Source organism: Melanostigma gelatinosum (genome assembly GCF_949748355.1).
Source record: "Melanostigma gelatinosum genome assembly, chromosome: 2".
NCBI lineage: Eukaryota > Metazoa > Chordata > Actinopteri > Perciformes > Zoarcidae > Melanostigma > Melanostigma gelatinosum.
The window spans coordinates 27,068,061-27,081,479 of record NC_136635.1 but is presented as its reverse complement, the minus strand read 5'-3'; the positions used below and the strand labels follow the sequence as shown (position 1 = coordinate 27,081,479).

At 40.6% G+C, this 13,419-nt stretch overlaps 1 protein-coding gene across 1 annotated transcript; it reads left to right on the top strand.

The window, feature by feature from the left end:
* The first annotated feature begins 1,279 nt into the window (after positions 1 to 1,279).
* slc67a1 (solute carrier family 67 member 1) lies at positions 1,280 to 9,134 on the top strand. The gene is made up of 10 exons (XM_079295507.1): positions 1,280 to 1,610; positions 2,484 to 2,581; positions 2,736 to 2,881; positions 3,457 to 3,589; positions 4,145 to 4,257; positions 6,628 to 6,738; positions 7,104 to 7,204; positions 7,315 to 7,416; positions 7,709 to 7,829; positions 8,075 to 9,134. Exons 1-10 carry the CDS (start codon positions 1,449 to 1,451, stop codon positions 8,260 to 8,262), a joined length of 1,275 nt encoding a protein of 424 aa, XP_079151633.1. The 5' UTR covers positions 1,280 to 1,448; the 3' UTR covers positions 8,263 to 9,134.
* Positions 9,135 to 13,419: the final 4,285 nt, after the last annotated feature.

The window sequence follows — 13,419 nt, the reverse complement described above, 5'->3', positions numbered from 1 at the left end:
GTTAAATTGAAAGGATAAAAGTATTTCCCTCAGGTTCGGAACCACTGCTCAAACGCATTCATGTGTTATGGATTTTAGTAATGTCAGCTATTGTTGAAGTAAAGTTATTATTTCAAACTGTCCACCTTGCTCCTCTTCCTTTTCTTGGTAATCCTCCACCCATCTCCTCTAAGTTCCCTAACTAAGATAACTAAGACCACATTTTAAAAATACATTATAGATTATCATGTCTGTTTATGGATTTTACTAAAGATATAGTGACTTTATTCATAAAAGCGTAAACAATCTAATCACATACTTTATAAAATTATCAAATTACTCCAAAGGGTGCCCAGAAATTATGCAATTCCAAGTCGTTGGGTCCAGATGTTGTTCATGAACATATTGGAACATATTGTCAGTGACCTCAGCCGATTCAACCACAACAGAGCGTTAAGAGAAACTTAACTGCCGTTTAGAAGATATAACCTGATATTTACACTTCAGTCATCCCTGAACTCAAAATAACACCCAGGTGCAGGCAGAATCATACATAGGAATTAAATGCCTCAGCAAAATACTCTACACTGGCAAAAGTTCAGTTTACGTGTTAATGCATCGCTAATACTATTCCAATATTGCACTCATAATCATTTAACACTGCCAGGGGCCACTCAGCTGCAGATTGAGTACTTTTTTACTTCTTTTAACTTTTTTTAAAATTATTATTACATAGCCTATTAGTAAAACAATTATTTTGCATATTTCAATTGTAGTACCGGTACTTATTTTCCATTGCTGCATTGCAACATTTATGGCATTTAAGAACTTCTTTAGATAGACAGACAGACAACATGAAACTGAGGTGCTGCACAGAGTTTATTTTCAACTCTGCCACACAGCGTAATTAAAAGGTACTGCTTTCAGTAACCTATCGGAGAAACCACACTTTTTCATTTTTGACATGTAACTAATAATAAGAAAGCCAAACAAGAATAGCCAATAAAATGAAGAGCATTTTAATAAAGTAAATTCTCAAAAAAAAAAAAAAAAATACATATTACATGTCCGAAAAGGAGTGGGAAGAAGTACACCCCTCTTTAGTGTTTCACCCAAAACCAATAAAACGAGCGAGAAAACTCTAAAGTACAATCTAAGTATGAGCTTTTGAATGCACCACTGTAGAAAACTAACTTCCACACCTTCGGTGTCTTATTGAAGAGACGTTCAGGGACAGGGGTTAAAATGTATGTAGGCTACGTCTACTTCTGTAACGCCTCCATGTCGCCTCTCCGTTCGGTTCCAAAGTACAACTAACATCAGGTTAGCTAGTTTATGTGAGAGTTCACCGGGGAAAAGGGTATTTTACTGGACAATTGACACCTTGATCGCAGTTTGATTGGAGTGTGTTGCACGCTGGACATTAACGTTAGTTACTGTATAAAGCGTGTTTTTCTGCAAGAAGCAAAATGAGTGGAAGAGGAGAAACAACCAGGGAAGCGACCCCCAGGGCTCCACTTCCCACCCAGGATAACATGACAGAACAGCAGAAGAAGAAGATTGTTCACATCGTTTACATCATCGCTGCTTTGGATATTACATGGATGTTTTTACAGTTTTCTGTCACCCCTGTGAGTATTTTTCTGTCACGTCACGTGTCCGAAACTAAGATTTCCGTGCCGGCGTTGAACGTGAAAACGCTTCCGGAAACGCTGGACATTATTTTTCTTTTATTGTTATTATTTATGATGACACATGGCCTGTATTATTTATTATGAGTGTACGAGTGATCATGTGTGTTATGACACGTTAACAGTGGTTATTTGTGCTACGATTGCATCAATTCACAGCATCGCCCGAAATCCTCCGTTGTAAGCAGTTAGTTAATGTAAAAATACATAATTTCAAGTAAAAGCCCTGTATTTATAAATGTGCTATTAGGTCTATTATCAGCAACATACACTCACATTTACTGAATATACATTATAATTGCAGATAGATTTACTTTGTCATCGTTATAGGTCTTTTATGTTATATAATGATCTTCAGTGGTGGAAGTAATCAGATCCTTTACCAGGTAAAAGTACTAATAACATACTGTGAATATACTCTGTTACAACTGTATTAAAAGCCACACTTAAGCAGTGGAAAGTAACAAAGTACATTACTCAAGTACTGTCCCTAATTGTACTTTACTTGAGTATTTCCATTTTCTGCTACTTTATCTACTTCACTACATTTTGGAGGCAAATATTGTACTTTTTTATCTGCACTACTTTTTTATCTGCACTAGGTCAGCTTTTGATAGTTACTTTGATTAATAATAGAAAATCGAATCAACTAATACATTATGATGCATTATTACTGAAATTTATGTCACAATTTGGATGGATTGATGAGTAGAGATGGTCTGATTTCCAGATAATAGCTACTCCAAGCATGTAGACCTTACCACATACGACTGTGCGAATTTGAAGATGTATTTTCATTATGTATCTCTGTAGTATTTGGCAAAGAAACTTGGCTTCGACACCTTGTGGTTTGGTTACTTGCAAACCACGGTCGGTTTAATCCAGCTGCTTGGGGGTCCTATGTTTGGAAGGTAAGTATAAGACAATCCAAAAAGTAATCGCTGCTTTTACAGTTGTGCATGAATGTTATTCTATTCTCAGAGGCTGCTGTTCTCATAACAGCGACCTAAACTGTTTTTGTCCAGGAGAAAACTTGTGGTATGTGAGTTTTGTTGTTGTTTGCAGGTTTGCAGATATTTTCGGAGCACGAGCAGCTTTGTCTCTGGCGTGTTCTTCCACAGTCGTTTTCTTTCTGCTGCTGGCCATAGCAGAGAATCCTGCCATGCTGTTCATCCACAAGCTCCCCACAGTCTTCATGCATGTTCTGCCTGGTAAGCACCGCTCATCTATACAATCCTGCTCACTCAGTGTAACATTTTCTACTTCAAACCAAAGTTATGGTGTGATTTCTTTTTTAAGAACATTGTCGATTCTTTTTTTCTCTTAATATTTAGAATTTATGATTTAAATCTAAGTTTGTTTTGCTGACAGTGTCCTTAATACTTTGTTGAAAAAAAATACACCTTCAAAGAATTTACTGTGATTCGTGTAGTTGTATGAAACCCAGAAGCCGTCTTTCACACCTTGCTAAGAAATGAAAGAACATTTTTAAAAACTTGCCATTTTTATTGCATAATGTTATACTGTATGAAGGAGCATATTGATTGGGATTTGGTATCAGCAGATAATTAGTAATAAGAACATTCCAACTGTTAACACGATTTCTGTGGTTAAATCAAGTGAAACATTAAAATAGGGCATTAAATAGACTACCCTCTAGTCTACTGTATGACCTACACTCCAAAAATCAAACAACATGTTATCCTAATGTTATTGTTTCTTGATGATCCTAAAAATAGATGCTGTTTCACTTGCTTTTATTTCTTCATCCCTCTCCTGTCTGCAGCATGTCAGATGGTCGTTGCAGACTTCTCAGCACCTGAGAAACGGGCAGATGCTTTATCCAAAATCGGCCTGTGTTTTGGCATCGGCATGATAGCTGGCTCCACATTGGGCGGCCATCTTAACACGCGCTTTGGGTGAGTTTAATTCTGTGTGTGTTGTTGGAGAACGAGTCTGCATTGAGTGATGTGCTGCAGAATGGAACATCAAGCAGCTAAAGAGCTGAGAGATTTTAATCAGGAGTGAGTAGAGACCAAAACAGAGCTAAAAATAGAGTCAACGTGACCACAAAAAAAGACTCCAAATGAATGCTGATGCTGCTCCACGTCTGCTGGGTGTGAGAATAAGCAACTGTTTTCTGACCCCTTCATAAGGGGATAGCTTGTTAATGTTGTGTTTACAGCTTTAACTAAACATGGAAATGCAACGAAAATGATGATGATATGAATGGTATTGTTGTGTGTGTAACATTGTAAATGTACTGTACATAGTATATCTATCTATATTTGGGGGCGACCGTGGCGCACTGGGTTAAGAGGTCGTCTGGGAACCGGAAGGTCAACGGCTCGACCCCCAACTGGGACGTGGCACGTGTCGAAGTGTACCTGAGCAATACACTGAACCCAAATCCCTTAAAGGGATAAAGATAGTGTCTCTTCTATCGTGCACCTAACACTGCTTTTAATTCCCAGGGAGACATTTACCGCATTTTTTGGTGCTGTGGGGAGTGCCTTCAGTTTACTGTTGGTTTTAAAGTTTATCCCCAAAACGACCAAATCTGAAGCTTCAGGAACCAACAAAGACAGTAAGACACACTTCCGTCTGCCTCACCTAATGTTCTCAGGGAATCACTGTAAATGTTGACATTTTGCAGTAAAAATAATGTGTCTTTTACGATTTATTTTTAAAGTAAGAACAAAATGTCTTTGAACACACAACATAGGCTACAGATACAACATAGCTGCACTTTAAAGTTAAGATGCTCACTCCTGCATACATAGGACTGGCAAGCATGTTGTGAAGTGAACACAATTGAACGGGGGAGTGAGAGTGCGACATCTAGTGGCTGAAAGGCATCAATGTTATCAACAGCACCTTTAATTCATAACATTTAATTCATAACATTCTGTTGGAATGTTATGATATGATGATAGGATTTTGTTTCCAATGGTGACAAGAGAGTCTAAACCTTTACTTTAAAAATCTCTCTGCACGAGGAAGAAAAACAAAGCCCTTGAGATGGAAAACGAGGTCCTCAAGGAGAAAGTTGCGCTTTTGATGACTGATACTGAGCCGATCAAGGGAGAGAGGCAAAGAATCCACAACTTGATCGAAAACGGAGTCCACCAGAGGAAGCAACTGTTGCACCGTGAAAAAGAACTGTCGGTGCTGGGTAAGAAGATGGAGATCCAGGGAAAGGAGCTGAGGAGGGAGCGCACGCAGAATGAGGCCCTCAAAGAGGAGCTGGAGTCAGTGAAGAAGGAGAAGCAGTCACTGGAGCAGCGCGCTGTCAACCACAGGGCCGAGCAGCAGCACCTGAAGGGATGTCTGGACCGGGCGATCGGAGAGAGAGACGGCCTGAATCACACGTTGCTGCGCTGCAGAAATGAACACTCGGAGTTGCGTGACAAGACCAGCACGATTGTGAACAAGAAGGACGGTCAGTGCAAAGAGCAGATGAAGCAAATCCATCTCCTCAAGCTGGACACCCAGCATCTTGAGAGGGAGAGGAGCATCAAAGAAAGCGACGCTGACGTCTTGAGGCGGGCGCTCAAAAAGTGTGAAAAAGAGCTCTCCACACAGAAGGTGAAGCTCGATGAGAGAGAAAGGTCTCGCGTCATTGGGGATCACATAGGGAAAGAATTACTAATAGTCCAACAAAGACGTCACACGACCAGAAGACCCAGCCAAGAGGTGCCTCTCCGGAAGCTCCAGTCCGTACAGAAAGAGCTGCTCGCCCGGACTGAGGAGCTGAGGGACACGCAGAAGCTGTGCGGGGAGCTGAGAGATAAAGGGGCAGAGGCAGCGGTGCGTTTATGGCGGTGTCAGAACACGGTCAGAGACCAGGGAGAGAAGTTCAAGGCAGTGACGGCAGAAAGGAGAAAACTGGAGATGGAATTATCAGACATCAAAAAGGGGCACCGACAATCGAGCAACAGGGCGGCCTCCAAGACTGGAGGCACATTAAAGGTGTAGGGACACTTATTAGGCTGCTGGGTCTTTGTCCCTCGCAACATTTATGATACAAATAAACCGACTGATCCAGTTCTTTGTGATTTTGATTTGGTTTGTGGTACAGTGTAAATGTGACCTGCATGTTTGAAGCATATATATCATGTACCTTCATTCGTAAGATAATGAGGCATTTGTAAGACAATTGCGTATTTTATTAACAAATGCTTTTTTAAAACATTTTAATTTAGAATGTTACTAAGACACGTTGTACATGTACAATAATAATAATAACTTTATTTATATAGCACCTTTAAAAACAGAGTTTACAAAGTGCTTTGACAGATAAAGCAGCAAGGCAATAAAACAACAGAAAGCTCAGTGAGACAGCTGATACGATAAAAATAAACGAAGAAATAATAAAAAACAATTAAGTAAAATAATTTTGTAAAATCAACAATTAAAAATAAAACAGAAAAGCGACGACATCACATAAAAGCCAGTCTGTAAAAATGTGTTGTGAGAAGTGATTTAACAGATATTACTGATTCTGCGAGCCTTATCTCCTCAGGCAGGTCGTTCTAAAGCTGAGGGGCCCGGATGGCAAAAGCACCGTCGCCTTTCGTTTTCAGCCTCGACTTTGGAACAGCCGGAAAGGCCCCACCATAGGGGGTCAACATTCCCTCTATATATGTTGGGGCCAAACCCATCTGCGCTTTAAAAGTCATCAGTAAAATCTCAAAATCAATTCTGAAACAAACAGGGAGCCAGTGGAGAGAAGCCAGGATTGGGGTGATGTGATGTTGTTTGTTAAAACCAGTGAGAAGCCGAGCTGCTGCGTTTTGAACGAGTTGGAGGCGAGAGAGGGACTTTTGGTTGATGCCAGAGAGAAGGTACCGGTAGTTACAGTAATAGTCTTGAAAAGATGAATGAGAGAAGACTGAGAGAGGATTCTTTTGATTTTGGAGATGGTACAAGACTTTTATTCTTGAATTCGCTGCAGGTGAGAACAAAAGCAAGTCAATATTCAACGTGGGAGAGATCACCAGACTGCTGAAGTTTCCTGGTGTGAAGCGGACCTTTGTTGTGAAGATAGTTGCAGGTTTGCCATCAGGTGAGAAGAGGGTTCGTTTTCACACACGGATGTATTCACCACAATACGTTTATCGCTTTCCATCCCAAGGTTTTTCAATGTAAATTAACAAATTGTGAAACACAGATTCCGTGTGAATTCAGTAGATAGTTTCCCCATAATCCTTCTGTTGCACAATATCGGCAATCGGTCATCTATTATACTGTTTAAAATGGCCTGGTGTGTGATGTGTGGCATCCCACTGCATTTGCTTTTCTGAAGAATGGATTATGTGTTTAAAGGCCTCTTATATCGATCCAGCTGGAGTGTGTGAGAAAAATAATAACAAGTAATAACGGTCTGTCTACAACTAATCAAACAGAAGAAGTTCTTTTCTCCGTCCTCAGGCATTTTTCAAGTGATGTTCTCTATCATTGCGTTGGACTTCTTCAAGTTGAAACCTGAGCAGAATGGCTATCTGATGGCTTACTTTGGCATCGCCTCAATGGTAAGTGTCCCTCAGATTGAAATGCGAGACAAGCTGATTTCGATTTTCAGGGCTTCATGATGATTCTAGACTGCAGGACGAGGTCAGTAAAAACCCGGATGTTTGTGCAGGTTGTTCAGGGAGGAGTGGTCGGTCGACTTACAGCGAGATACTCTGAGAACTCGCTGCTGCTTCTGTCCATCGGCGTTTCTTCTTTGGTGGGACTGGCTCAGGTACACACACACACAAAGAAACGTTCATGGCATTCAATCCAATAGTCGCAAGATATTTCAGTCTGGACTGAAGTGGTGGAATGACTGACATTGTCATCTGCTAGTACAAATATGTGTTGGTTACAGCTTCTCAAATCTTAGCATTTCTTGCATTTCTCCTTTTCATTGCAATAAATTGCATTTTTTAAATTTTACATCTACAATAAGTCTTTTTTTGCTCAAGTGTGCTCATTTGGTCATAATGAAAAAAATCCTCAGCTGCAGATCATTTGACATGTATTTATTTCTGCAGGCTTACATGCAGGATGTGTTCCAGTTCTGCCTCACCGTCGTCCCGATGATGTTTTCTCTCAGTGTGTTTAATGTCATCACAGACAGCATGCTCACCAAGAGCGTACCGTCCTCCAAAACAGGTGACGTCATCCTGCTTTTCTACTTGCACAACATTCACAACAGCCATTAACAGCAGGTGCACTCTTTCACAGCCTCCAATTACACACAGCTGCATTTTGATCACGTGTGTGCACAAAAGCAGTATAACTTTACAAAACTACCCAAAGCAAAGAAAACTACAGGCTCACGTTATACTAGATACTGAGGATAAGCTAAATTACTTTCATTAAATTGTTTGTTGAACCCACTTTGTTCTTGAACGCAGGCACTATGATGGGACTGTGTGCATCCGTCCAATCTCTGCTTCGCACGGTCGGGCCGACTCTTGGCGGCTTCATGTATGTGAACTACGGCATTTCCTCTATAGGCCTAATCCAGTTTGTCGTGAATATCGCTGTGTTTGTGCACCTGCTGCAGCGTCACCTCAGGAAGACAGCCGAGCATCAGCAATGAAATCGTTTGGTTTTTGTAAAGCTTCTTTTCATCTCCAATTTGTCCACAAACCAGAAGAGTTGATGGAAATTCAATGTTTGATTTTTAGGAACAATCACCGCTCCATGTGCATGTATTTACGTCATCCTGTCACAGTCATTGACATGATGAGATAAGGTCAAGTCTTTCCACCTCTGTTGCCGTTTAATCCGTGGTGGAGGTTCAGAACTGAACCACTAGATGGCAGCAAAACCTCCATTTTACTTTACTTTTCCAGGGTTCATCATTCACATTTATATTAGTTACACTTAAAAAATCACACTACCAACAGTAAAATGCCAGTCATGCATTATTGCATGATTATCTAATAATGCAATCTATAATGACGTATCAGTTACTGAGGGTATTTTTCTGCTGAATAAGTACTTTTATTTAAATGCAAGATTTGTATTTTTACATTGTTATATTGATACTTTTACGGAATATTAAATCACCAAGTGCAGAAAAACAAATGACGTACTGTGTGGAGGACCAACAAATGCTTCGGTGTTAATCACAGTCTCTGTTGTTCTCTGTCATATTTATTGACAGTTTTCTGCTACCTCGGTTGCTAATCTGCAGCGTGTTGAAGTGATGTCACAAAATCTGCGGCAGGTGGTTTCATTGTTTCTACAAAGTACTCTGTTTTTGAAATATTACGATCACCAATCCGGGATAAATATGATGTTGTTTTAACAGTAGGGGGTGAGTGGTGTTACAGAGTTATTATGGACCAGGCTACAACTTCAACAGATGTCACTGGTTTGATTTCTTTGCCAATTTGTTGAGCCAAATATCTGATGAAAGCTGCCACACAAACAGATTACATCTTAAATACTGCAACAAAATAAAGGACCCGTGTTCGTTTATTTTCAGTGTTTTCTTTATGACCTTTAGGAGACATTTTACTGTCAATTATTGAGATATTATTCTGGAAAATAATTTTAGTTTCAATATACTTTTAGAAATTTCAAAGTAAATGTAACCATAAGTTGAAGTCAGTGAACAGATTTCATGCTTTAGTTGTTCATCTTAAATGTTGTTTAACGTTGTTTCTTTGCATTCAGTTGAAGAGGGAAATAACTATTTAACTTGGTAAAAATTCAAGACAATATTGATTTTCGGCACAGCCCTCGAATGTCATGTTAAAAGTTTGAAGGTTATTTTTTGATAACTCTTAGCTGGCAGATTGTGATCGTCTGTTCAGGCAGACTGCACCTTTAATGTGATCAGCCGTCTCAGTGGCAATCCCATCATCTGAGCCTGATCCCACACCTGCCCTCATGCATTTCTCGCTGTAGTCTGAGTCGTACAGACGATGTTCAGCCGTCCGTGTCGATGCAGCTCCGCTGACGTTTTACACTTTGCAAAAAAATAAACAAGCCACTTGCTCTTGAATCTTCTACTTCTGCCTCTCTAACCGACTCACAGAGACTCAAAGGAGCTGCAGATGGATTTGAAGGGTGTCACTGTATCTGTGGAGCCAGGGGGGGCGGCCCTGACCACGGGAGGGGGTGCCCTGTTACACTTGGCCCTTTGAGTCAGGGGGAGCGGGGACAATGCTGCTGTTAACACTCCTGACGGGGACCTTTGGGTTCTCTGAAAGTTTAATGTGACTCTGCGAGCGACCTGCGCTCACTGAGGTCAGAGATGAGCGCGGTCCAAGGTTGCCCCGTGTTGGTGCACAGGAAACTGAATGCCAGTGGGGGGGGGGGGGTTGCCATCGTGTCCTGGGCTTGTTTTGTCCCCTGTGGCATGGATAATGAGGCATCTGTCTCCACCTGCCGCATAGAGAGACCGGGCTCACTGTCTCACTTAAAAAGAGCACAGGTTACCTATCTGATTTGTCCAAGGAAGGCCAGGGACAGGATCTGAAGCAGAGGAGCCTTCAGTCTAAATGTTTTATACCCCGGCGTTCTTATTTCTGTTTGTGCTGCACCACACAAACATATCAGAAACACTTTGTCTTGTTTGTCACATCTCGAACATTAAGATCCAAATCAACCAAACATGAGCCACCCAAATGTTATTATCCTTCCGCAAGAAAGTGGGACTTCTTATATTGATAGCACGCACATAAAAAAGACATCACTGAATTACAGTCATTTATCATAAAGCACAAAATAGGCCATTGTGCTGATTCTTGCTCAGAAATAATGCACACCTGATGTGCGTGTGACAGCAGCTCAACATGGCCACCAACCCCCCCTGTCTTCCTCTCCGATGGACCTCGTGGAGCTCTGGCCACAGGGACGAAAGGTGATCTTAGGGGGTTTTGTCTTGGTGTAATCAGACAGCGACATCATCAATCATGAGAGAGTGAATTACAGCGGGTTACAATGGGAGATAAGATAATGAGTGGGGCCTCAGCGACCTGGTGAGGGACGGCTCGAGTTCCCGTCCAGATTACATGGCAGCGGCCTGACTGGCTGCACACCTCTCTGAGGATGCTGGTTGCACAAATCCAAGATGGAGAAAAACACTTTTTGTTCAACTACATCGCAAGTGGAAGTACCAAAGGAGAGCATGCAGGTGAAATGAGCTCTATTGTGTTTCATGGTCATTTCCATGGTATGGAAATCAACTGTTGGTAACAAGGGTGTGTAAGAGGTTTGATGTAAAACTGTATGCACGGACCCAACACTGCAAAGATCAGGGTCCAATTCCCAGCAGTGAGGCTTGACGTGAAAGCATCCTGCCATGACTGGTATTGCATACATAATTTAAATATTTCTTTAACATTTTACGATCAATTATTGAGACATTATTCTGGAATATAATTTTAGTTTCAATATTCTTTTAGAAATATCAAAGTAAATATAACCAAAAGAAATAGTCTCGTTTAAGAACTTCATTTTGCAAAATTCTAGACAATATTTAATTTCTGCAATATTTAATATCTACAAAAAGACCAAAGCAAATACAAAGTGACACAAAGCAACTATGAATAAGGGTGAAAACAAGCCACAAATAACTACAAATACACCACACGTGCAGATTCATGTTTTTTATATCTTTGTAATTGTTTTGGAGAAACCACAGGCCTGTGTGATGAATCACCAGACATCTTAATACACAGCCTCAGTGTCTGTGCTGCCATGAAGCGTGCTCGGCCGCGTGTCAGCGGCCCTGAGCCCCATGACGCCCCGTCTAGTCCACACTCTCACTCCCTGACATGTGCCACCGCTCACTAATCCTCCTCTGACGCTCCTCTCTGCAGCATCGCACTCCACAACAGAACAATAAATGACCACTGCGCTGACCTCAGAGGGCAACAGGCCCCTGCTGCATCAGAAGGGATCCCCCCCCCTCGATATAAGGCCATATTGTTTCTTTATACAGTTATAATTAATACACAGGAGCTGCTGCATGTTAGCCGGTTATCTTATAGCATATAGGGAACATAAAAGAGCTTTCTCTATGCATGCTGCTCCACGGAAATTAATTGTTTTCTTCGGGATTAAAACAGCCGGAGATTTGAATATTCAAGGATAATATGGTTAAAAGGGCGGATGTGGATATCATTTTAATTGTGACTGAGCGGATTAGATAACAATATGATGTATTAGTAAAAGGCGGGAAGAAAGTGTGTGCCAAGCGAGGCATCTGTTTGAATTAGCGGCTGTAAGCTCTGCATGTTATTTGCATGACTCATATGGAGCAGCATCTGTGTTCTTCAAAGATAAATCTGACCATTATTGGTCACATTGGTCAGTTTAGGGCCACCATGCATGACGCAACCAAGGTTTCATATGGGCCAGTCTGATTACAATCAATTACATTGTCTATCAGGATCTGTAGCACCTGGAGAGTTTAGTTTGAGGTGTTGAATACCAAAGCTTTGATGTGCTAAAACGGTATCTAATAATGTTAACTTTATTACTCTTAACCCCCAAAAATTATATTTTTCTGAATATTTTTCAGAATACAAAACTGCACAAAGAAAAAAGACATTCATTTAATAATTCCACTTTTCTATGAGTCGACATTGGAACAACTTCATTTGTATTGAATGGAGTTGAAAGTATCATTCAAAGGAACTCAAATGTTTGGAAAAACCCTGTTTCACCGAGATTGTTTCAAGTTTCTACCAAAAAACAACAATACAAATACCTTGCACAGCTACACAGGTGTTTTAGTTATTCAGGTTGATTGAGAATTTCAATACAACTTAGTAAGGAACCATGATGTTGAGCAGCAAATGACTTGTACAAACCATATGATTTTGCTAGCTATGGCCATGGAGAGTTACTGATACTGATATCTGAGACGTGTGGTTAATAAAGAAGGGGATGACGTACGACTGATAACATGCTCCTTCAGGTCAGCAGTAAAACAGTCTCAACGTTTGCCGTCTTAGATCTTACATACCTATGATATTTACACAGGCAATTGATTTCCTCAGTCTGATTATTATTTGGATGGCAGATGGTGGGTCGGTGGTAATCCCAGCCGCCCATTGGCCTGACCCCTTGCACTCCATCCACCGCCTCCACAACCAACACGCGACCCCCCCCCTCACATCTTAAGGAACCTGCTTAGCCGTGTGGCCAAAGAGCTGCTTTAAACTGGTGAGTAATGGCTATGTCAGCAGTCAGTAGATGAGCCAGAGGGTGAGGGGTGTGGACGTGTGAAGGGGTGAGGGGATGAGTGGGGTGTTAGAGCCCCGTTAAAGCCGCGTTCTATTGTTCATGAAAGAATGTACTTTTAACAATTATACAATTATTTATTTGTGTTTATCATGGGAAAAAGAATGCAAAGAAAAAGTACACTATTTGTAGTTATTTTTGCGATGTGCATGGAAAATATTAACTTATAAAACAATTATTTATGTTTTAGCTTTCAACTTTCCAGTAAAATTGAAGCAAATTGAAGAAAAAAAATACAAATTGTGATTAATTTATTGGATAGTGATTTTCGATAAACAACAAATAAATTGGTTAATTTACCAAATGTTCTACAAATATCTCTCATAGTCCACAAGACCATGAAACGCAGGAGAGGTTTAAGGATCATTTAAATTTTGCTTAAAGTTATCAAATGACGATTTAGAAAGTATGCCACTCCTCAAACAATATATCACTCCATCTGTTAAAACAAAGCAGTGATTCTGTATTGTATCTTTCAGAAATGTAACAA

Bases quoted from the DNA above. Each gene is read 5' to 3' on its own strand.
- slc67a1 (XM_079295507.1), top strand. From the start codon at position 1,449: ATGAGTGGAAGAGGAGAAACAACCAGGGAAGCGACCCCCAGGGCTCCA. The intron at 4,258-6,627 runs GTAAGACACACT...AATTCGCTGCAG, and splicing joins TTCAGGAACCAACAAAGACA to GTGAGAACAAAAGCAAGTCA. The intron at 7,417-7,708 runs GTACACACACAC...TTATTTCTGCAG, and splicing joins CTTTGGTGGGACTGGCTCAG to GCTTACATGCAGGATGTGTT.